The sequence below is a fragment of the Neohortaea acidophila genome, assembly GCF_010093505.1.
Source record: "Neohortaea acidophila strain CBS 113389 unplaced genomic scaffold BDY17scaffold_7, whole genome shotgun sequence".
Lineage (NCBI taxonomy): Eukaryota > Fungi > Ascomycota > Dothideomycetes > Mycosphaerellales > Teratosphaeriaceae > Neohortaea > Neohortaea acidophila.
In genome coordinates this window covers 619,723-640,812 of record NW_022985516.1, presented here as the reverse complement: position 1 = coordinate 640,812, position 21,090 = coordinate 619,723, and the positions used below count along the sequence as shown (strand labels likewise).

Here is a 21,090-nt window from a genome sequence, read left to right as displayed (position 1 = left end):
CTTTCATTCTCCTTGCCCGCAATAGTGATGTGGCGTCTACCTTTGACTAGAATAAGAGCGAACTGAAGTTATACCTCATGAGAGGCTCTTGAACTGTTCATGAGGCTGCGGAAGATACACTGCATTTTATCGAATGCGTCAGACGCACTTCAAGTTACACATAGACAATTGTCGCTTCTATCTTCGTGGAGCAGTCAAGATCGAATGTCGACCGCCATGACCATCCTAGCGCTTGTTCCAACATAAGAAAAAAGGTCCCCTTCAATGGGGATGAGGTATCATGCTAGCCACTTCCGCTCGCCCTCGACCGTCTCCCATCGACCATCTCGTTCCCTCTATCAATGACAGCCAAGAGAAGAAAAGCCGGGGATCAAGACCCCATCTCCACATCGCCATACTCCGATAAAACACAGTGAAATGAGGAGAGAGACAGGAGTCCCCTCCCCCGCTAAAAGCGCTAGATCGTTTCAAAACCACCATCGAACACTGAAAATCGACCCGTGCCGCCGCTGCTATCGCGCCGAGTCCAGTCCAGGCGAGCTCTCCGTCTCCGTGATAGCAGGCAGAACCTGCTCCGGCGGGCCAGTGGAGTCCGCCGTAGTCAGCACCCTCGGGCTCAGCGCATTGCCCGCCGCATCGGCCCCGACCTCCTCCCGCTTCTCACTCTCCGGCATTTCAGCAGGCGTCTTCATCAAGCCCGAGATGAACTTGACGAAGCGCTCGCCGTAGCGCACGGGCGGGATGGCGGAGATCTGCCCCTCGTGCCCACCCATGCCCTTCCAGAAGTGCTCTGCTTTCTTCAGCGTGCTATACCGCGTCAAGCAGTCGATGATTCCGAGGTAGTAGATGGTGGCGCCGGGGTGGTTGTCGGCGTTGGTGGCGCGGAAGCCGCCGTCTTCGCGGTAGAAGTAGCCTTTTCGCCGCATCGCGTCGTCTTCTGGCATCAGCGCCGTTGCTGCGTCGAGGGGCGTGGGCCGTTCTTTCTTCACGCTTTCGCGCAGCTCGCGTACTCTTCTTGCGTGCTCGATTTTGCTCGGGGTGCGGGTGAGGACGCCGGGTGTTGTCGGTGTCTGTTGTTGCTCGTCGTGTTTGTCGCCACCCGGTTGGAAGACTTGGAGTGTTTTGTCGCGGAGATTGTCCTCGTTGCCCCGTTGCACATCGTGAATGCCCACGAGGAGGGAGTAGTCCATGATTTTGAGCTGCTGGAGCAATGCCACGTCCTTCTTCAGCTGCGTGATGAAGATTTCTTGTTTTTGCCGCCCGAATTCCAGCTTCAGTCCGCGATTGAGCCAATTAAGGTCCTTGAGGGTGGCACGGGGATTGCTCTTTAATTCACTTTCGTCGTATAACCGGCCAATGGTGCTGCCTTTGAGGTCGTAGGTGCCGTGGATATCGCGATGGGGAGGGAAGAGGTTGTTCATAACGACAAAGTGGATCTTCTTGCCGTAGGGGAGTTTCACTCTATGCAACCCGTAGAATTGGGAGAGGAGGGTGTTGGGGTTGCTGCGGACGTGTTCGTAGTACTGCTTGAGGATGCGCCGGAGGAATTTGTGCTCGCCGCGGTGGATGGTCTTGATGATGTACTTGTAGTCGCGTGAGAAGTAGAAGAAGCTGCCGCTCTTACCCGGCGAGCCCAACTCGGAAAGGATGTATTTGGAGGTGAGGGACATGAGGTACTCCGCCGGATCGATGCCAAAGCTCGCTCGCAAGCGTCGGAAAACCCAAGGGGCATAATCCTTGAATTTAAAGTCGTACCGCGCCGACGGCGTCAGTTCATTCCCGGTGATATCGAAGGAGAACTTGTGCTTCTGGGTGAAGTCGTCGTCGGTGAGGTTGCGGTCGGGTTTGGCATTGGTGCGGGAGACGGTGAAGCGGATGCCGGTGAGCATGTTATACGCCGTGACATAGTTCTCGTGCCCCTCGTCCACCTTGGTGCCGACGAGCACGCGGTCCTCCTCTTCCGTATCCGCTCGTCTTCGCGAGGAGCGCTTGGCCTTGATATGCTCGCTCCACCGCTGGGCATCCTCATCTTCGGGCACGTAATCGAGGGAAACGGTACGTCGCGCGGCTTGAAGGGATGTCCGCCGTCGCGTGGGAGTCGCCGGCATCGTCGGGGCGGGGTAGAGGGAGGGGCCATTGGTCTGCAACGAAGGCAGCGGAGTGACGGGATAGTGGGAGGGCCCATTCGCGGGGGTCGGAGGCTTCAGGAGAGGGGAGGTAGGCGTGCCATTAACGGCCTTGCCATTCTGCACCGTCGCGCTCTGACCTTGCACGACGGTGGTGACCATCATCATCTTGACCTTGGGACAGGCATCCACTGTCCTCGCGGTCGGGGAGAGTGGTGAAAAAATGATTCAAGGGATTGGAAGCAGACGTCTGGCCGAGTGGGTGATGGCGTCGCGGCCCTTGGGTCACGTCCTAACTAAGCAGAAGGCTTGGCGGCGCGGCTCGGGCGAGGGAAGGGCCGGGCGAGTGCACAATCTGAATGATTCCAAGCACCCTGCACCATGTCTGCCTTACAGCGTTACGATGCCAAAGCAGTGACAAATGTGCTATCTCATCTACCATGCCCAGCCGAACATCTCCAGTCGGCAGCTTGATGTCGGATCAGTGCTGCACAGCAGTGGCCTTCGTCATCGCTGCGCGTGTCACCAGCCTCTACCAAGCCCATTACGCAAGCCTCGTGCATTTTACGCTCTGGAAATTTTCTGGCCGTACCGCTGTACACCCCAAGGGTCTTCTGTTCATTTAGGGAGACTTCACGTGCCCAAATACCCAATCAGGCCTCTCATTCCTCTCCCTCGTCAACCCTGTCCATTCCTTCAGCCTGCCCATTCCCTTCCTGCGGCTGTCGAATCTCTTGCTTCCTGTACAGACTCGCAAGAAACTCATTGGTACTCGCCTCGTCAATCCCTTTGTCCTCCCTCACTTTCAAAAATCGTGGGAATCTCATGCTCAGTCCCCTCTCCTCGCTCACCAACCCAATGGCGGCAGTGTACGTCGGACTCAGCGTGATGTCCGCAAATGCCATTTCCCACACCTCCTGCGGTTCAAACCACACATCTGGCTCACCGCCGTACTCCACATACGACGGCCGAGAGATGGTGTTCGGCCCGTCTTGGCTGTACTTCTCCTTATTGGCCTTGTAGAAGGCGTCGGTGAAGCCGCTGATGCATTTCGTCACCACTTCGAGACTCCCGTCTTCGGGGTTCCGGCAGGCAAGTAATATCGGCGACCACCATGCATTCTTACGCCCTTGGCCGTGCCAGGCACCGACGGGGATCAGATCGATGGTGTCGAATGATGCCGAGTTGTAATCCTTCTTCACCTTCAGCCAGGAGTCGAGGCGTTTGTCGGGTTCGTAAGTGGAGAGTAAGGCTTTGCGACGCCCGCCTTTCTTCTCTACTTCCGCATCATCTGTCGTGTCCTCACTGGCCGCTGCTGCCGCTGCCTTCTTGGTTTTGGGTTTCGTCTTCTTTGCTTTGGACGGAGTCACGGGTTTCGCTGACGACGCTGGGTCTACCGCAGCTTCGACGGCGAGTTCGGGATTCGGCAGATTGTCAAGCACTTTCACCATGATGCCCTCGCACTTGATATCAGTCGCTTGTCTGAAGAAACCACTGACCGTGTCCAGATCCGAAGAAGTGGCATCGATGCTCTTGACCCAAGTGAAGTGGTTCGGGAGCTCGATGAACAGGCTTCGTAGCAGACTTCGTCGCTCTCGAAAAGGCCGGTCGAGCAGTTCTTCGCCATTGAGGTACATCAAATCGAAGGCAAACAGACAAACGTCCACCTTGACCGACTGGATCACCACGTCCTTTCTCGCGCGATTGGCCAGGATCTGGAACGGCTTGAAATCCCCCGTCTCTCGGTCTACGGCCACGACTTCTCCCTCGAGAATGAAACTGCTCACGCCTTCCCCTCGAATCTTCGGCACCAAAGCCACCAGGTCGGGATACTTGTCCGTCATGACTTCCAGGTGTCGAGAGAATATCGTCACTTTCCCCTTCTCGTCGCAATGCACTTGGGCGCGCTGGCCGTCGTACTTGAATTCGCACGCAAAGTCTCGCCCCTCCAGCTTGGTGAGCATCTCTCCGAGATCTCTCGTGATCCCGCCAAGCATAGGTCGTAGGGGAATGTGTAGAGCCAGACCGCAGCGCAGCAGGAGCTCGTCCGCAACCCCGATCTCGAGTAGAGTCGGGACCAGGTCGTTGTAGTTCGGTCGCCGGGCGAAACTGGCTTTGACGAGTTCTTCGCCGTGCGAATAGACTTCTGCAAGCTCCTGCTTGCTAAGCTTCGCCAGTTCGGACTGTGGTGTCGTCGAGAACTCAGCACCGGGCGGGCGCGATAGCAGAAATGCACGAGATAGTGCGATGAGCATGGTCGTCTTCACCGCGCCGATGCGGAGATGCTGCACCAGCGTGCGCACGATATACCTGCTCTCCTCCGCACCCCTCGCATCCTGAATCAATCTCTCCACAATCCGCTGTTTGACCTCCTGGCATCCGTGCCCTTTGGCATTGGCGATTTTGAGCAAACAGTCGAACACGCTTTTGATCGTGAGTGGTTTGGGTTTCCGCAGAGTCAGACTTTGCCGCTTCTTGGCTTCAAAGGCAACGTCGCCCGCGTCTCCATGCTTGTTGTAGAGAGTCTTCAAGCCCGCATTATCGAGGCCGCAGACCTTTTTGAGACCTTTGCTGATCGCCGATCCGCCTAAGCCGAGCTCAATATCGATGTATGGCGGTGAGATGGAATTCGTAGCCAGCCAGACAGCAGGCAGGAGCGAATCAGGATCGCCTTCGATGATCGTCCGTAGTAGATTGACCAATGTGTCGACAATCTTGATACGGGACTGAGTGCTGTTCACCAACACAAAGCAGTGGGTGAGAAGGGCGTAAGTAGCACTTCCGCCTTCCGGAGCCCACTGCTTCTTCAGCTCGGGTATGTACTTCTGCGGATCGAACGTTAAAGGTGATTCATCGAACGGAATGGCGTGGGTAACGGTGTCTTCATCTGCTGTTGCCGACTGCAAAGATAACGTGGTCTTCTTCCCGAGCGCCGAGAAAGCGTTTCCGACTGGCGTTGATTCCACTGGCTTCGGGAGATCACCATCATGCTGCAAATCCGACCCGTTTGGTATGGGTTCCTCACACTTGTTAGAATGGCGGTCAGCCTCCGTGGCCAGTCCTTCCGCGTCAGCTTCGTTGCCTGCGGCATCAGCTTCAAGCCTGTCACCTGAACTGCCATTCTCCGCATCGTACTCCGCTTGCAACTTTCTTGCAAGCTGTTCGTCGGTCAGTACTGCTTCATCATCCGTCCCATCATCCTTGCTGCCGTTACGTGTGTGGTTCACGGCGTTCGATGAAGTTGGCAATACGGCTTTTGCCTCCTCCTGCGCTTTCTGTTTTCCGAAGAAGTAAGCCAGAGAACGGACGGGCTGCGGGGAAGGCTGATGGTCGTTCTTTTTGCGACGCTTGTTGGGCGTGCTCATCATGTCGTCGTGATTAGATTCCAGTCATAGTATCGCCGTGACGATCAGTCTTCTGTGAGACGCGTTCGCGCGTTCAGATACGAATCGATGTCGTCATTCAAGGTCGTTCTGGCGGCTGCGATCAACTCCCACCCAGCGAATGTGAGCACCACCAGGTCGAGCAGATCGATGGAAACCCCGTCCAGCGCCACGAACCCTGCAGTTATGGGAGAGGCACAAGTAAGGAATTGTTTGTCGAGTGCAAGCACGGAAGTGTCGTGGCGGCAAGCCTCATTGCTGTGAATTAAGGTTTGCGACCATGAATCTTAATTGCAAGGACGAGGTTTCACGAATAGGTATTTGAAACGACTTTGGGCCTTGAGATTCAACAACACATCAGTCAAAAGCTACACAAGAAACTGCATCCGCCCAGCATGGGCGCGGCTGGAACCGATCAGCCCAAGGGCGCTCATCACTACTACTCAGCCGACGAAGTGCCGTTCGCCATATCCAAATATTGGCACCAACGCTACAATATCTTCTCGAAATACGACGACGGCATCTGGATGACAGACGACGCCTGGTTCGGCGTGACGCCGGAGCCCGTCGCACAAAAGATTGCAGAACACGTTGCCACAGCTCCCGAATCCAAGACGGTCCTCATTGATGCCTTTGCGGGAGCGGGCGGCAATACTATCGCTTTTGCACTGTCCGGCCGATGGAAGCAAATTTTCGCGTGCGAAAAGGATCCGCAGGTGCTTGCTTGCGCTAAGCATAATGCTGAAGTGTATGGTGTGGCTAAGAAGATTTGGTGGATCCAAGGAGACGTCTTCAATGCGTTGTCGAAGCAATTGAAGGGCTTGGCGAAGGACGCGGTGGTGTTTGGGAGTCCGCCGTGGGGTGGTGAGTAGTAAATCACGCTCGGCACAAGGATGTAGCTGATGTTTACGCAGGACCGACGTATGCGGACTACGAAGTCTTCGATCTGGCTCACATGCAGCCGTATTCACTCGACAAGCTCTACACCTCTTTCTCCGGCCCAGCGAGCCATGTGGTCCTCTACTTGCCGCGCACTTCGGATCTGAGACAACTGGTCAAGCTGGCGGAAGACGATGATAAGCTCAAAGTCACTCATTACTGCATGCATGGAGCTAGCAAAGCGCTGTGCGTCTTTTTCGGCGACTTCGAGCTGGATTGAGCGGGTATCTGTCGTGAGGCATTTCAAAATCGCGCATGGTCGCGTAGCCCGCCACACTATCAAGCGCGGGCACTTCAATTAAAGGACAGTGATGACATTCTTCCCAGCAGCGCTGAAATTCAGCATCACTTACTTGGATGGTGGGATGCATCGTCGACCACCTGAGCAAAGGCCTGCGACATACACGCATAGCTCCACTTTGGTGGGAGACAATAGCCAACGACAAGACTACACCTCCGACACAGCGATGGAAGCTGAGGTGTAAAAACCACGGGGAACGAAGGTGGTCAGGTGATGGGCAATCGCAGTCTCTCCACTAGGTATTTTAGGCCTGCACATCAACCGTATCCAACGCCTGCACAACTTGTGCCCAGTCCGCATCCGTATACGCACCCGGGACACTAGGCCCATCAAACAACGACGCCAGGATCACCCTGTCCGACTGCTCTCCCTCCCACGGCTGCCGCCCATGCTGAGCAATAACATTGTCGTACACCAACACATCTCCCTCTTGCCACTTATGCAGCACACGAATCTCATCCGTAATCTTCGCCAGGTGCTCCAAATACCGCTCGGGAATCGGGGTGCCGTCACCATACAGCTGCGTAACGGCTTTTGCCCGCGCCCCGGGATTCACCTGCGCGTTGCGGAAATATGCAGCCAGTGCGGTAAATAGAGTGGGGAGGTTAGAATGCGGCTGCGTGCGAATGGCCGGCAGTCGGTGCGTGAGGAGTACGCCCTCATCCGTCCACTCCCAAGTCGTGTGTTTTCCGCGGCCGTACCGCAGAATCTGCGCTTCCATCTTCCTCCGCTGCGTCGCCACGTCGTCGCCGTCTTGGACCTCTCTACCAAAAGCTTGCTTCAGCGTCGAACCGCCGGCATATTGCTTCTCGAATTTGTACGTCACTTTAGACAGGATGCCCTTCTCCGCCAGCTCGGCGACGAACTCTGGGATTTCCTGCTGGGCGCGATGGAAGAGTTCGACACTGCTGGAGATGGGCGTCTCGCCTCCTTTCAGCGGTGCCTTGTGGCAGTAGAAGAAAATGTACTCCGGCGCGTGCGGCACCTGCGGGCTTTCGTTGTGGTTGTAGATCAGCACTTCCTTGGGGGCTTCGTTGGCGGGCGCGACGTTGGGCGCTAGCATTGGGCGATTGACGACGATGCCGATGATTTCATGCGGCCGGTAGCCAAAGGCGTGTGCGAACTGGCTGAATTCTTCTGCATTCTTGATTGGGAGGCCGCGGAAGAGTAAGGTACCGTGTTGAGCGAGGAGATTGGTTAGGACGCCACCTTGGGCTTGCAGGCTCTGGATGCTTTCGACTGCGGTCTCTAGTTTTATTTCATCTTGGGATGTTGCGCGGAGGGCCAGCGGGATTACGGTGTCGTCTTTATGAGGTGGTCCCAAGCGTCGCTGGTTCGTTGTGGGCAAGTCGAACTGCTCGAAAGAAAGGCTGGATGGGGAGGCGTTGCCGTCCAGCTTGAGCGAAGCGGCCGAGCCGGCTTGCAAAGTGGCAGCCATGGTGTCTCTAGAGCTGTGCGAGATGTATCGTGAGGTTGTTTGGAGTATTGATTGTTCTTCTCTCCTTCTGATAAGAGTGGATGTCCTGAACGATAGCCGTGAGGTTCGGCACAGCTTTGCCCGAGGCTGCTTTGCGATGTGCAGGGTTTCGAGCACGCAACAGTCGGATCCTTGGTCAATGTCAGCTCTCAGTAACTCGCTGGTAAGCAATTCATAGATAGCCTCGGTCTAGGAGGACGTTCAACGTAGAGGGCATGCAGCATGTCAAGCCGAGTTTGCCGCACGTTGAGGTTGGCACGCTTGGCCAACGTGGAAACCCGCAGACAGGTGCATGGCTTGGTGATCATCGCGCAATTGATCGACGGTGTTGCGTGCGATTGACGCAACAGATATGGATACGACAGTCTTGACAACATTTTGATATATGATGGCACACGCACATTCCAACAACTCATGTGCAGTATTGTGAGCGAGTCTGGAAGATTCGTTTGAGATTAGAACGCTCGAGAGGCAGTGTCTTCAGCAGACTTGCTCACGCCGCACCCCAACTATGGGTATCGAATCCAAGGACAGCGGCAGTCTCTCGACCAAAGAGATCAACGAAGATGGAATTCCGCCATCACTCACCGAGGACAATGGCAGGCCTCCAGTCCGATTCTACCGCCGCACCCTCTTCCAGATCCTCGTCGTTGGCATGTGCGCTTTCACCGCACCAGGAATCTGGTCTGCCATGAATGGGCTCGGCGTTGGAGGGTCCGCGTCTCCCGACCTTGTGAATGCTGCGAATGCGATCCTCTACGCCTTCATGACCATCACCTGCTTTTTGGGACCTTGGCTCACCAATCTCATCGGATTCAAATGGACTCTGGCGGTGGGAACGCTGGGCTATCCTCTCTACGCCGCCGGGCTGTACACCAACAACCGATATGGAAACATTTGGTTCGTTTACGTCGGAGCGGTGGCCTGCGGGATCAGTGCCGGCTTCTTCTGGAGCGTGGAGGGCGCCATCGCCACCGGGTATCCCGAGCAGCATAAACGCGGGCGGTACATTGCCACTTGGTTCACGTTCCGCAACATGGGCAATCTCATCGGCGGCTCGATCTCGTTGGCGATCAACGTGGACAATGCGGAGAAGGGCCAGGTCGGGTATGGGACGTATTTGGCCTTCATCGCCATTCAATGCCTCGGATTCTTCTTCGGGCTGCTGTTGTCGAATCCCGAGAAGGTGGTGCGCGATGACGGAACAAAGATCGAGGCACCTAGGGGGATTAATGCCAAAACGGAGTTGAAGGCGATTTGGAAGCTGCTGACGAGCAAGAGTATCTTGCTGTTGGCGCCGTTGTTCTGGTACTTTGGCTGGATCCAGGCGTATCCCGGGACATACCTGGCCACGTACTTTACCGTGCGCTCGCGCGCTCTGGGCAGCTTCATGTACGCGATCATGGGCACGCTGGCGACATGGCTCGGCGGCACTCTTGTGGATGTTCGCTGGGCTAAGAGTCGGAAGGTGCGTGCTATAACGACCTACAGCGTCATCGTCGCTCTCAATTCGGCCACATGGATATGGGCGGTGATCATCCAGAACCGCTATCGCTTCACCAAGCCGACGTTGGACTGGGCGGATCAAAGCACCTTCGGCGCGGGCTTCGGGCTCTACATGTTCGAACGGCTGTCGCTCGGGATTGTTGAGAATTACATCTATTGGTGCATCGGGAACCTGTCGGACTCGCCGGGTGACCAGATCCGGTACAGCTCTTTGCTGAGGGGGATTGAGACGGCGAGTGTTGCAGTCAGCTTTGGCGTGCAGGCGGTCCCGACTGCGCTGATCATTACGGCGTCGATCAACTTTGCGTTCTGGTTCATCGCGCTGCCGTTCAGTTACTATGCCACTCTGCGCGTGGTGCGGAAGTTTGACGAGATAGAAAGAAACGCGAAATAGGAGGGGTATGAGTATGAAATAGGGATAGAATAGATGCAACGTACATCGTTGGCGTATCTCCGAGTCCGGCATGGCCAGGCTGAAGGCGTAGGCTGAGACATTCGATTCACTTGCCAAGATGATTAATCACATGCTGCAGTCACGAGACTGGTCGAGACGTGTCCCGATTTAGAAGTTGTGCTAAGCGAAGCCTTGGAAGAGTGAGGTGAAGTCAGTCCACGGACGAGGCCGTGGAGGGAAAGAGCTTGGGAGGGCGGCGGAAACGAGATGGGCGGACGGGGAAGGCGCGCGCGCCCGGCGGAGCCCCGAACAGCGAATCAATGTTTTGGTTCGCGGCGAAAGCGGTTAGCGCGGACGCGGGAGAGCTCGTGATTAGCTTGGGGAAGCGCAGGTCAGTGCGTTGTATAAAGAGTCGAGGACCCCTCCTTCCACGCGCGCAAGAGCCGCGCATTCAAAACATTCCCATTCCTCTCCGCCCTCTCCACTACCGCAGTCCATTGTTACCGCGCCCATCCGCGTGCATCCCAGACCTTCCGTCCATCCATCCATTCACCCACCGTCACCATGCCTCCCAAGAAAGCCACCACCACCAAGAAGGCGCCTAGCACGTCGTCCCACCCGCCCTACCTAGGTCAGTCTATCGTCGAAGCCGTCGCCGACGGCATCGCCTCGTCCACCCGTGGGGCTGCCTGTCCCGTGCTTCCAACAGAGTATCGGGCTAACTCTTCTCCCCCACAGACATGATCAAGGAGGCCGTTGTTGGCGTAAGTCACCGTTCCAATCCATCCGAAGCTCGCCGGCTCGAAATCGCGACGAGTGGGCTTCGCTTTGCGCCGGAAGCTCTTCTGCCTTCCCCAACGCGCTCCAACCATTGAAACTGTTGCTGACGTGTCGCGTACTGTAGTTGAAAGAAAAGGGTGGCTCCAGGTACGTTTCCACCGCTCACCTCGCCGTCGCGACATGCCTTCTTACCAAGGCTTACCGCCTCCGCTTGTTTTGATCTTTTGCTGACGCGTCGGTCACTCCCACAGCCGCCAGGCCCTCAAGAAATACGTGCAGGCCAACAACGACCTGAAGGGCGTCACCGATGCTGCTTTCACCACCCAATTCAACAAGGCGCTCCAGAAGGGCTCTGACAACAACGTTTTCACGCGCCCGAAAGGTACGATTCCCCGAACGATAGTTACAACTTCCCCCTCCTCTCCCGCTCGTCCCAACTGCATGCGGCGGTAGTCCACGTCGCTGCGAGTATCCTCATCGTCGAAATTTACAATTCACGTCGTCGCCTCCAACTTCCATACTGACCTCACCGCCCCTTACAGGCGCATCCGGCCCCGTGAAGCTCGCAGCCCCCAGCAGCTCGGCCAAGGCTAAGCCCGCCGCGAAGAAGGCGACCACCGCCGCAGCCAAGCCCAAGGTGGCTAAGCCGAAGGCCGCCGCCACCAAGAAGACCGCTGTCAAGAAGGCTGCCCCCAAGAAGACTGCCGCAGCGAAGAAGGCCCCGGCGGCCAAGAAGGCGGCACCGAAGAGCAAGGCCAACACCACCAAGGTCCGCAAGACGCCCGCTGCCGTATGTGCTCCTCGTCGACATCGAATCACCTCGTCCATGCTAACCTGCTCATCCAGGCCCCGGCAGTCGCTGAAGAGAAGGCCCCTGTCGTCCTCGGCAAGACCAAGTCCGGCCGCGTGACCAAGTCCAAGGCACCGGCAGCAGCCAAGGCCACCGCGACGAAGCGAAAGGCACCGGCGAAGAAGGCGGCGCCCAAGAAGGCATAAGCGCGTCGCCGCTTGTCCTTCTTTGTTGCTCTTTCTTCACCCCTGATTGTCGCCCGCAACGATGTTTCCGACTGTACGGTAGGCGCGTTGGCGAATGGTGTCCGACGAACTTTGGGGAACAACCATGTGATACTCCCGACCTGCACCGGCGACACGTCATGGCTGGGGATGGGTTTGTGCGGTAATGGTTGTTCCTGTGGGCGCGTGCGCGCGCGCGTCGCAATGCGCCCTCTCTTCCCCCTCTCTCTCTCTCTCGATACCTCTCTTCTGTTTCCTCGGGGGCGTTCTGGAGATTTGCAGATACCGGATGGATGGGATGCAGGGGATGGAGGCGTGGATGTCACCATGTTCGCAGAGTAGTACATAGGTTGACATGAATGTACTTGAACCATGGGCTGTTTCTGTTTGAATATGCGTGTCACTTGTAGGCCATTTGAACTCCTATCACTTCTAGTTCTACGTTTCATGCTTTTCTTCGTGAAAAGTTGCGAGCCCACAAGTCGAATCAGAATCGCTCCATTGCACGTCTTTGACTGCCGTCGGATCAACAAACACCAGGGTTAGGGTTGAGGTACACAAGCAAGGCTGCCACGCCCGTCAACAAGGCTCTCCAACCCTTCCATCCACCACTCTACTTCTTCACATTCCGCGGCGCACTCCTCCCCGCCGACTTCCACCTTTCCACATGCAACAACGCATCATCTAACCCCTCAATCGGAAAAAAGCCCGGCAACTTCTTAATCCGCTCAATCCAAGCCAGCACATTCGGGTACGGCTGCAGACTAATATCGCCCATCTCCGCCAGCGCAATGTACACAAACACGCTAATGTCGGCGATGGTCGGGCGCCCTAGGACGAGCCAGTCGTTCTTATCCAGTTGTTTGTTCAGCACTTTGAGCGAGTAGTTGCCGCGCAGCTCGCCTTCTTCGAGGAAGACGTCGAGTTTTTCTTGCGGCCATTGTTGGTTGTTGTCTAGGCCGTTGTAGGGGCCGTTGTACGAGAGGATGGCGCGGTTGGTGAAGACGCCGTATTGCACCCAGCTGTTGGCGAAGGAGAGCTGGGGAGAAATGTCAGTGGATTCGTTTATGTTGTCGCGGTGAAAGATGATGCCCAACCCAGTCGATTATCTGCGCCTGCTCGTACAAATCACTCGACCAGTACGACGACGGCCCATTCTGCTTCCCGCCGTCGCCCCATTTGCCCGCCAGCCAGGTCAAAATGGAACTCGAGTCGGCGAACATTTTGTCCCCGTCTACGAGGCATGGGACTTCGCCGCGAGGATTGATGGCGAGGAATGTCGGCTGGTGCTGCTCGTCGGCTAGGAAGTCGAGTTCGACGTGCTGCAGCTTGATGCCGAGCAGGGCTTCGAGCAGGCGCACTTTGTAGCTGTTGCCCGAGCCGATGAAGGTGTAGAGGGTTCCTGCTGACATGGTGGAGGATGGGGGAGATGCTTTTGGATACTCTTCTCTTGGGACTGGGGGACTTCTTTTAATGTCGCGCTCACTCGTAGCGCTGACTCGTAGCGCTGACACGTCTGCTTGGTGCTGGTCACGCCATATTATAGCTGTTTAGCAACATGGTTTGCGTGTGGGAGCAGAGTTCAGTGGGGTGAAGGTTGTTTGGGTTGCCATGGCCGCGACAAATACGCGATAATGATGCAGCTCGACGACATGCAAGCCACTCGCAGTAGGTGTATCCGACAAATCGACAGTTTGATGAGCACGTCACATGATATGCCTCTACCCGCGACGCCAATGTTCTATAATCTATCCATTGCGAACAACATGGGTATCATCTATGTCCGAACCAAATGAAAAGACGCCATCGCTATGCCCGTGCAAACAGGACATTACCGCTTTCCCTTTCCCTTCTTCCCCTTCCCTCCGCCCCCTGCAGGAGCAGCCTTTAGCGCCTCATGCCCGTGGTCTTTGATATGCTGGAACAGCCTCGTTCGAGACGGAAAAGCCGCATTACACGAAGCGCACCTGTGTGTGTCCTCGCTGGCGGCAGCGGCGGCAGCAGCGGCAGCTCTTTTGGCTCGCTTCTGCGCTGCTTTGCCCATTTTGGGCTGCGTTGATTGGGGACCGGTCTCTTCATCGTCGTCGTCGTTATCTGGTGTCGTAGACTGGGGGGTGTCGAGGGTCGTGGCTGCCAGGCGGGAGCGGATGGTTTCTGGAGATGCGTAGTCGGAATCTTCAGAGGCTTCGTCTGATGCCGAGTGTTCTGACTCCGCCTTTGGTGTTTGCGTGTCTTCTTGCGAGAGTGGCGGCTCATCAGCGCTCACTGCTTCCGAAGCGTCCTCTACCTCCTGCGCATGGCCATTTGTCGCCGCTTCGTGGTCTTCGACCTCAGCAGCCACATCATCCAACACCTCTTCCTCTTCCACCACCTCCTCCTCCACATCCGGGGTCGCAAAACCGCTGCTCATCTGGCTATCATCCAGATCCAAGTGGGCATTCTCCTTCCGCATCTTCTTCCGCAAAGCGTATATGGCCTTCTGATGCTTCTTGCTCCTCTCATGAGCCTCGTATTGCTTCTCGCTTTTGAAGGTCTTGTTGCACGCCACGCACTCTAATATCTCCTCCACGACTTCCTCCTCCTCGCTCTCCTCCAATTCCTCCGCATCCCGCGTTTTAGTCCACTCCGGGACTTCCTGATTCATCTTCTCTTGATTGGCGGCTCGAGCGCGGGCAGCCTGGGAGGCAGCAGCATCGCGCAGAATCTTCTGTCTCTCCGCCTCGGATTGGGTGGAGGGCACATAGCGGGGATCTCGCTTTCTGACGAACGCCACGAAAGATCTGACGGCGTCGTTGAACTCCCGAATGCCTTCCTTCCGACAAGCTTTGTTCTCTTGCTCCATGCGCCGACGGTACCATCGATCAGGCGCTTCCGAGAGCCGGTACTTGTCTTTCCACGCGAAGCTCTTGATCGTTGAGAAGTTCAGCCAAGCGGAGTAGAATCTTTTCACGACATCATCGTATTCGTCGTCTTTGTGGCCGAAGGTAGGATAGTCGGGCACTTCTAGATTGTCCCAATCCGCAGCAACCTCCTCTTCCCGTGCCAGATGATCGAAAGTCTCGCGAAGGAAGCCAAAGAAGCCGGACGGGGAGTCGGTGAACTCGACGTTGGAATTAAACTTGCGGACCAAGCGCGCCAGGTCGTCGGCGGTGGTGAGCTTCACATTCTGGTAGGTGGGAGCATCGTCCGCGCCGCCGGCCGCAGCGTCATCGCCGCGCAGGATAGCGCTTTCATGACTGTCGTACCACGCGCGCTCCTGCGGGTCGGAGAGGACCTCGTAGGCAGCCTGGATCTCGGCGAAGGTGGACGTGGCCTGTTCTTCTCGACCGTAGTTGCGATCGGGATGGAGTTCGAGGGCTTTGCGGCGATAGGCCTTTTTGATCTCCTCCTCCGTCGCCTGGCGATGCACATCCAGCAGTTCGTAGTAACTCGTCTTGACCACCTGCTCGCTGCCACCGCCGCCGCCCCCATCCTTGCCAGAAGACTGGCCTGCACCCATGATGCCAGTGCATCCAACGGAGGGTGAGAATAGAGTTTGGTCTTCCCGTGTGCGTTCCTGGAGAGTTCGGCGTTCCCACCGACAGACACGAGACTGGATGCAGCCCCAATCACGTAATCGACTGCCACGTGACGGCGCAGAAATTCAAGCATCGCCTGCCCCGGAAAATCCCCCAGCGGAACCAACGGAAAAAGCGAAAGCAAAAAGGCGCAAAGCGAGGGCGAGACTCGTGCTAAACTTGTTGCTAATTTCGCCAGGGCGGCGGTCGCGCGCGCGCCATGCACCAGCCAACCAGCATCTCTTCACATGCACGATGTCTGCCGTGCAGCAAATAGGAAGATTCTTCACCCGCGGCGCATTGGGAGGGAGCAACACGCCAAACGGCCAGACCGAGACTCGCAGATGCAAGGCCGTCTTCGGCGTCGGATGACTCGCCGAGCATGATTCCATCCTCTTCTTCTGCTTCCCTGTCCATCTCTTCTCTCTTCTCCTTCTAGAATCGTCGCACTGGCGCGAAGAGATTTCGTATAGAAAGGCTGCCAACGGACGAACGAAACATCACCACCAGCAATACCCACGCCACGCCTTCCCACCTCCCACAGCCTACATGACCTCGACCACCCCACCACCACCTCCACCCCACCGACACGATGAAATTCGGGCAGGAGTTCCAAAAGGCGCTCGCCAGCACAGAGTTCCCTGAGGAGTGGCGGGGCAGCGCCATCGACTACAAACATCTGAAGAAATGCATCAAGAAAATCAACACCGAATTGGAGAGCATAGGGCTGGATGGCGAAACGCTGCACCACCTCAGCGAATGGATGAGTCCCGCCGACTCCATCCAGACCGTGGCTGGGCAAGATGGCAAGGGATACTATAGCGCTGCTACGCCGTCGCTCGCTGCGGTCCCAGAGGAGTTCACGCCGCAGTTGCGCATCCTGGTCGATAGCAAGACGGGCACGCCGCTGGATGCCACTCTTGCGCCGGAGACGAGAGAGTCGCTGCAGAAGCTCGCAAAGCACGAAATGGCCGCGGCGGGGCGACGAGAACACGTGGGCAGTGTGAAGCGCCCGCTTGATCGGCTTCGGAGGCGGTCGAGCGACGGCAGTGACATCAGCAACACTCCACCGCGCAACCTGAGCGTCTTCAGCACCGCCACCGAAGACACGGCGCGCAAGCAGAGTGTGTCCCTCGAGGACGCGCGATGGGTGCAAGTCCCGCTCGCCTCGGCCAAGGACTTTTTCGAACTACTCGAGCCGAAACTGCAAGAGCTGGAGACGCTGCGCGAAGCAGAGACGGCGAAGCTGGAAGAGGAGATCTTCGACCTGGGCGAAGCAGTGGAGAATGTCGTGGAACCGGTACGAGAAGGCTTCGAAGCGCGACGCGAAGTCTCCTACCGCGACCTCTACTTCTGGCGCGAGATGTTCCGCCTCTACATGGAAAAGCCCATCTTCTACTCCGAGCACGGGCCGAACGGCGGCGCGCTCACATTTAAAGAGGCGCACAGCCGGCTGGAGGACTACGACATGCGCATCCGCTCCACAGGACTGCTGGAAAAGATGCGCACGCCCGAGGCGCGGCAAGCGGCGAAGCGCTTCCTCGACCTGAACGTCGACATTCTCAAAATCATGCACTTCCAGGAGATGAATGCGCGCGCGATGACAAAGATCCTCAAGAAGTTCGACAAGCAGACGCGGCTCGAGGGCCGTGCTTTCCTTCGTAACCTGCGTACCCAATACCCTGCCCTCCTCACCAATGGTCGCACCGGCACTGGCGGCGGATCGACCTCCCCCGGCGGCTTCGCGAGCTCCATCGCGCGGGATCTCAACGCCGAGCTGGCGACAAAGGTGCTAGGCATTGTACCACAAGTGGAAGACTGGAACTGCCCGGTGTGCTACGCCATGGCCTGGCGGCCGGTGAATCTAGGCTGCTGTACATCCGTCTTCTGCATCAACTGCATTATCAAGCTGCAAGAGGAAGGCGTGGAGAGGTGTCCGGTGTGCGACAAAGAAACCGTCCTCCAGGCAAACGGGCGCAACATCGATTTCGAAGCAATGGACTTTATGGAAAAGTACTTCCCCCTTGAGGCGAAGAAGCGGCAGAAGTTCCACGACCGCGCTGCGAAGATGGCCGAGAGGGGCGGCGGCGGCGGCAAGCATGAGGAGGAGAAGGAGAAGATTCCATGTCGGACGATGTGATGCGATCTGTTCATGTTGTTTTTTTTTGGTGCCGCGTGGCGTTTGCGATTCGATGATACCCCCATACCCCACCTTTTCCTCTCATCTGCACGGCGGGTTTTGGAGTGAGGCGTTGATGCGCGTGAGGCGGAGGTGATGCAACCCCGCATACGTCAGGTGGATTTCTTCTTTCATCATTGCACTGCACTGCACTTGACTCTAGGTAGATACTAAGGTAGACATCTACAACTTTTCGCTTACCCCTACACTCCACTCTACTTTCCATCTCTTATTTCGTCTGCTCAACGTAATCCAACTCAGTTACAACTACAACATGGGCTCCCACCCCGACGCCGACCTGCACCCGGTCGCCACCGGCCCGGCGAAGACAATCGTCGACGCACATCAAAAGGAGGAAGGCCTCAAGCTCTACTCTGGCTGGTTGTGAGTCGTCAACCAATACGAATGATCCACTCATACCTCTCATTCAACCGCTAACCGCCAACTGTATCCTAGCTGCCCCTTCGTGCAACGCGCGTGGACAGTGCTGGAAGAGAAACACATACCGTATCAGTACATCGAGGTACGTCGGAATCTTTAAAGAAGCCACGATTTCAATACCAAACGGAAATCCCACAGGTAAACCCATACAACAAAGGCCCGGACCTCCTCTCCCTCAACCCCCGCGGCCTCGTGCCCACGCTGCAATACAACGCCAAACCCCTCTTCGAAAGCACCGTCATCTGCGACTTCCTCGAAGACGCCTATCCCACCCACGGCCCCTCCCTCTTCCCTGCAGACCCCTTCGATCGCGCGCGCATGAAAATCTGGCAAGACTACTGCACATCGCGCATCATCCCTGCTTTCCACCGCTTCCTGCAATGGCAGCCTATGAGCGACAAGGAAGGGCTGGAGCGGGTAAGGAAGGAGTTTGTCGAGGCGTGGAGGGTGTGGAGTGCGGAGATGGAGGAGGGAGAGGGCCCGTTTTTCATGGGCAAGGAGCCGATGATGATTGATTTTGTCGTGGCGCCTTGGGCGGTGTGTCCTCTTTTTCCCACCTAATCTTCCTCCACGCGATTGCTAACGAGATGGGTTAGGTGCGCTTGTGGGTTTTTGACCACTTCAAGGAAGGCCTGGGGATCCCGGCGGAGGGCAAAGGCGGGGAGCATGAGAAGACGTGGGCGCGGTTTAGAAAGTGGCTCAAGGCGATTGAGGAGCGGCCGAGTGTGAAGAACACGCTGAGTGACAAGGAGCACTACCTGCCCATTTACAACCGCTATCATCTCGACACGGCGCAGTCGGAGATGGCCAAGGCGGTTCGGAAGGGGAGGGGTGTGCCGTAAAGTGATGAATCAAATCTGAGACGAGATCAAGGTTGCAGGCAAAAGAAGTACGAGCTTTTGTGTATTTGTTTCTAACCCTCGGGATACTCGTCCTCGATGTTGCTTACGAATATCGCCTTCTCGTCGTCCCAGCGCTTGAAGTACTTGCCGCCCATCTGCATGAGAATCTCAGTGGGCCGCTCCGACACGAGCTCGATATTCTCCTCGGCCACGTAGCGGGACGTTCGATCCTCTCCGCTGCTCAACAGGTCAGTCTTGAGCACTTTGACGCGATGAGTGAAATGACAGGAACTCACATGACGTTGTAAAACGGCTGCTCCCTGCCTCGCGGCAAATCATCAACACGCATTTGATGGATCCACCTCGGCTCCGCGGCGCATTGGAAGTCCCAGCCCACCACCACCGCTCGGTACCCATACCGCTTATGCTCAAAGTGCTGTCCAATCTTGAACTGCACGCGCGGGGGTCCACTCTTCTCCACCCCGTCCGGCGCAGCGCGCCGTTTAGGCGCTTTGGCATTCCTGTCCGCCTCGCGGGAGATGGTCACCAAACTCAAGAGCCCTTCTTGCTCGCGCTCGTTGATGAACATGGGCAACAGCGTGCTTTCCAGCATGCCGATGTCTTCGGGGAAATGTGTCTGGAAATGGTCGGCGAGGTATGGCAGGCACTGCCGGCGCCGATGCAAAGTCGCCGCCTGATTGTTGTCGCCCAGCACCATCATCGCCCACAGCATGCCGTACCACGCTGCTTCCACGTCCGGCAAGGAGGTGCGGGTAGAGCTAGAGCGGCCGAGGCGGCCCTGCCGTTCGCGCGAGTCCTGCACGGAGTTCATGATGTTGCGGCCGGTGCGGAGCGCGAGTTCGTAGTTGTTGGTTGGGCCGAGGTGGGCGGCGTGTTGGGCGGGAGGGGCGCCCATCTGCGAGAGGCGGAGGGTGAGCTGTTCGCGGGGGACTTCTTCGCTCGAGCGCCAGGGGTCCATGTGCATCATGCTGTCCGGGTCTTCGTCGGTATGCTCGGTGGCGGCTGTGGCGCGGGGCTTTTCTCGCCCGTCTAGGGTCTGATTGGACGGGGCTTCGATGACGGCGTGGACGTGCGAGGGGTAGTTGGATGGTCTGGCGTTGATGCCTAGTCTCCGGGCGACGGCGCAGTAGATGGCGACAGATTGTAAGGGGAGACTGGTATGCGGTTCTTCGAACAGGGCCAAACTGATGAAGTTGTTTCTCAAAGCATGGTAGTCTTCCTCGGTCGGGTTGCCGAGCAGGCGCTGCTCACGCATATACCTCGCCACCTCTATCGCCTTGTTGCGCGTGGAGAGATGTTCAAAGTCGGGGGCGGCGCGAATGGCACGGGCAATGCGATCCAGCTCTTGGTCGATGTCGTGCAAATCGCCCTTCCTACCCGACAACACGAACAAGTCGTAGGCGGCGAGTACTTCCTCCAGCCGCACCATTCGCCTCTCTTGAAGCCGGGTCCATTTCTCCAAAGCAGTCGCGCGGTGGATGCGGCCAAGAACTACATCAGCATAGTACCTCCTCGCCAGCACATCCTCCGCCGAGTCGGGTGTATTCTGGCACAAGTCGAGCATGAGATCCTTAACATCATACCCCAGCCTACAAATCTCCTCTATCCGCTCAATACGCTTTTGCTGTGTGAGAAGCAGCTCATTAAACAGATCGAGAGCCTTTTTGTCGGTGAAGCGACGTTGGTTGTAGAGGTGTCGCCACTTGGTCTGCGCCGGGGGTTGCAGCAGCTTGTCTGCGATTTCGTGGTGTGCCTCCCAGTATTGCCATCCCTGGATGCAGTGGCGGCGCCAGACGAGGTGCTCGTACGCGATTTTGTGCAGGGTTGTGCAGGTGAGGCCGAGGGCGAGGGTGGCGTCGGGGGGGAGGTAGAAGGTGATGGCTTCGACGAGTTCGTCGGGGAGGGCGCTGAGGCGGGGGGTGTCTGATGACATGGTGGTTGGTGGGGTTTGTCAGTGAGTGAGGGTGGGAGGGAAGAGGAGAGGGAGGGAGTGAATGGTGTGGATGGGAGATGAATGGACGACGGCGTGCCAATGACGAGATGTCGTGCGGGCCGCAATTGAGGCCGACGAGGCTCTGGCTTGTTTATTACTTGACGCATATCCGCCTCGACCTCATCGACATGTCTCGA

General features: G+C 57.0%; 11 protein-coding genes across 11 annotated transcripts; 5 read left to right on the top strand and 6 right to left on the bottom strand.

Moving 5' to 3' along the window:
* Nucleotides 1-54: 54 nt before the first annotated feature.
* Nucleotides 55-2,532, bottom strand: BDY17DRAFT_299839 (uncharacterized protein). The gene has a single exon (XM_033733962.1). It carries the CDS (start codon nt 2,292-2,294, stop codon nt 513-515), a length of 1,782 nt encoding a protein of 593 aa, XP_033588429.1. The 5' UTR covers nt 2,295-2,532; the 3' UTR covers nt 55-512.
* Nucleotides 2,533-5,838, bottom strand: BDY17DRAFT_299838 (uncharacterized protein). Its single transcript, XM_033733961.1, has one exon. The coding sequence runs from the start codon at nt 5,492-5,494 to the stop codon at nt 2,789-2,791; it is 2,706 nt and encodes a 901-aa protein (XP_033588428.1). The 5' UTR covers nt 5,495-5,838; the 3' UTR covers nt 2,533-2,788.
* On the top strand, nt 5,839-7,030 carry BDY17DRAFT_299837 (RNA cap guanine-N2 methyltransferase-domain-containing protein). The gene is made up of 2 exons (XM_033733960.1): nt 5,839-6,373; nt 6,424-7,030. The coding sequence occupies exons 1-2, from the start codon at nt 5,905-5,907 to the stop codon at nt 6,666-6,668; spliced, it is 714 nt and encodes a 237-aa protein (XP_033588427.1). The 5' UTR covers nt 5,839-5,904; the 3' UTR covers nt 6,669-7,030.
* BDY17DRAFT_325368 (taurine catabolism dioxygenase TauD) lies at nt 6,994-8,187 on the bottom strand (the record flags this gene model as incomplete). Its single annotated transcript, XM_033737347.1, has 1 exon — nt 6,994-8,187. The coding sequence occupies one exon, from the start codon at nt 8,185-8,187 to the stop codon at nt 6,994-6,996; it is 1,194 nt and encodes a 397-aa protein (XP_033588426.1).
* A 380-nt stretch (nt 8,188-8,567) lies between these two features.
* Nucleotides 8,568-10,172, top strand: BDY17DRAFT_299834 (DUF895 domain membrane protein). The gene has a single exon (XM_033733959.1). It carries the CDS (start codon nt 8,738-8,740, stop codon nt 10,124-10,126), a length of 1,389 nt encoding a protein of 462 aa, XP_033588425.1. The 5' UTR covers nt 8,568-8,737; the 3' UTR covers nt 10,127-10,172.
* A 400-nt stretch (nt 10,173-10,572) lies between these two features.
* Nucleotides 10,573-12,312, top strand: BDY17DRAFT_299828 (uncharacterized protein). Its single transcript, XM_033733958.1, has 6 exons — nt 10,573-10,757; nt 10,865-10,890; nt 11,031-11,053; nt 11,158-11,288; nt 11,449-11,696; nt 11,753-12,312. The coding sequence occupies exons 1-6, from the start codon at nt 10,691-10,693 to the stop codon at nt 11,900-11,902; spliced, it is 645 nt and encodes a 214-aa protein (XP_033588424.1). The 5' UTR covers nt 10,573-10,690; the 3' UTR covers nt 11,903-12,312.
* Nucleotides 12,313-12,533: 221 nt separating this feature from the next.
* On the bottom strand, nt 12,534-13,332 carry BDY17DRAFT_252587 (glutathione S-transferase; the record flags this gene model as incomplete). Its single annotated transcript, XM_033731265.1, has 2 exons — nt 12,534-12,959; nt 13,018-13,332. The coding sequence occupies 2 exons, from the start codon at nt 13,330-13,332 to the stop codon at nt 12,534-12,536; spliced, it is 741 nt and encodes a 246-aa protein (XP_033588423.1).
* Nucleotides 13,333-13,580: 248 nt separating this feature from the next.
* On the bottom strand, nt 13,581-15,532 carry BDY17DRAFT_299825 (DnaJ domain-containing protein). Its single transcript, XM_033733957.1, has one exon. It carries the CDS (start codon nt 15,417-15,419, stop codon nt 13,752-13,754), a length of 1,668 nt encoding a protein of 555 aa, XP_033588422.1. The 5' UTR covers nt 15,420-15,532; the 3' UTR covers nt 13,581-13,751.
* A 537-nt stretch (nt 15,533-16,069) lies between these two features.
* BDY17DRAFT_317555 (SPX domain-containing protein) lies at nt 16,070-17,617 on the top strand (the record flags this gene model as incomplete). Its single annotated transcript, XM_033736111.1, has 2 exons — nt 16,070-16,512; nt 16,570-17,617. The coding sequence occupies 2 exons, from the start codon at nt 16,070-16,072 to the stop codon at nt 17,615-17,617; spliced, it is 1,491 nt and encodes a 496-aa protein (XP_033588421.1).
* A 157-nt stretch (nt 17,618-17,774) lies between these two features.
* Nucleotides 17,775-19,085, top strand: BDY17DRAFT_172684 (glutathione S-transferase). The gene is made up of 4 exons (XM_033729828.1): nt 17,775-18,040; nt 18,113-18,179; nt 18,236-18,634; nt 18,694-19,085. The coding sequence occupies exons 1-4, from the start codon at nt 17,931-17,933 to the stop codon at nt 18,937-18,939; spliced, it is 822 nt and encodes a 273-aa protein (XP_033588420.1). The 5' UTR covers nt 17,775-17,930; the 3' UTR covers nt 18,940-19,085.
* On the bottom strand, nt 18,990-21,030 carry BDY17DRAFT_299822 (uncharacterized protein). The gene has a single exon (XM_033733956.1). The coding sequence runs from the start codon at nt 20,891-20,893 to the stop codon at nt 19,232-19,234; it is 1,662 nt and encodes a 553-aa protein (XP_033588419.1). The 5' UTR covers nt 20,894-21,030; the 3' UTR covers nt 18,990-19,231.
* Between the last annotated feature and the right edge of the window lie 60 nt (nt 21,031-21,090).

Bases quoted from the DNA above. Each gene is read 5' to 3' on its own strand.
- BDY17DRAFT_299834 (XM_033733959.1), top strand. From the start codon at position 8,738: ATGGGTATCGAATCCAAGGACAGCGGCAGTCTCTCGACCAAAGAGATC.
- BDY17DRAFT_172684 (XM_033729828.1), top strand. From the start codon at position 17,931: ATGGGCTCCCACCCCGACGCCGACCTGCACCCGGTCGCCACCGGCCCG. The intron at 18,041-18,112 runs GTGAGTCGTCAA...ACTGTATCCTAG, and splicing joins AAGCTCTACTCTGGCTGGTT to CTGCCCCTTCGTGCAACGCG. The intron at 18,635-18,693 runs GTGTGTCCTCTT...GAGATGGGTTAG, and splicing joins TTGTCGTGGCGCCTTGGGCG to GTGCGCTTGTGGGTTTTTGA.
- BDY17DRAFT_299822 (XM_033733956.1), bottom strand. From the start codon at position 20,893: ATGTCATCAGACACCCCCCGCCTCAGCGCCCTCCCCGACGAACTCGTC.
- BDY17DRAFT_299828 (XM_033733958.1), top strand. From the start codon at position 10,691: ATGCCTCCCAAGAAAGCCACCACCACCAAGAAGGCGCCTAGCACGTCG. The intron at 10,758-10,864 runs GTCAGTCTATCG...TCTCCCCCACAG, and splicing joins GTCCCACCCGCCCTACCTAG to ACATGATCAAGGAGGCCGTT. The intron at 11,289-11,448 runs GTACGATTCCCC...CGCCCCTTACAG, and splicing joins CGTTTTCACGCGCCCGAAAG to GCGCATCCGGCCCCGTGAAG.
- BDY17DRAFT_299837 (XM_033733960.1), top strand. From the start codon at position 5,905: ATGGGCGCGGCTGGAACCGATCAGCCCAAGGGCGCTCATCACTACTAC. The intron at 6,374-6,423 runs GTGAGTAGTAAA...ATGTTTACGCAG, and splicing joins TGGGAGTCCGCCGTGGGGTG to GACCGACGTATGCGGACTAC.
- BDY17DRAFT_299838 (XM_033733961.1), bottom strand. From the start codon at position 5,494: ATGATGAGCACGCCCAACAAGCGTCGCAAAAAGAACGACCATCAGCCT.
- BDY17DRAFT_299825 (XM_033733957.1), bottom strand. From the start codon at position 15,419: ATGGGTGCAGGCCAGTCTTCTGGCAAGGATGGGGGCGGCGGCGGTGGC.
- BDY17DRAFT_299839 (XM_033733962.1), bottom strand. From the start codon at position 2,294: ATGATGATGGTCACCACCGTCGTGCAAGGTCAGAGCGCGACGGTGCAG.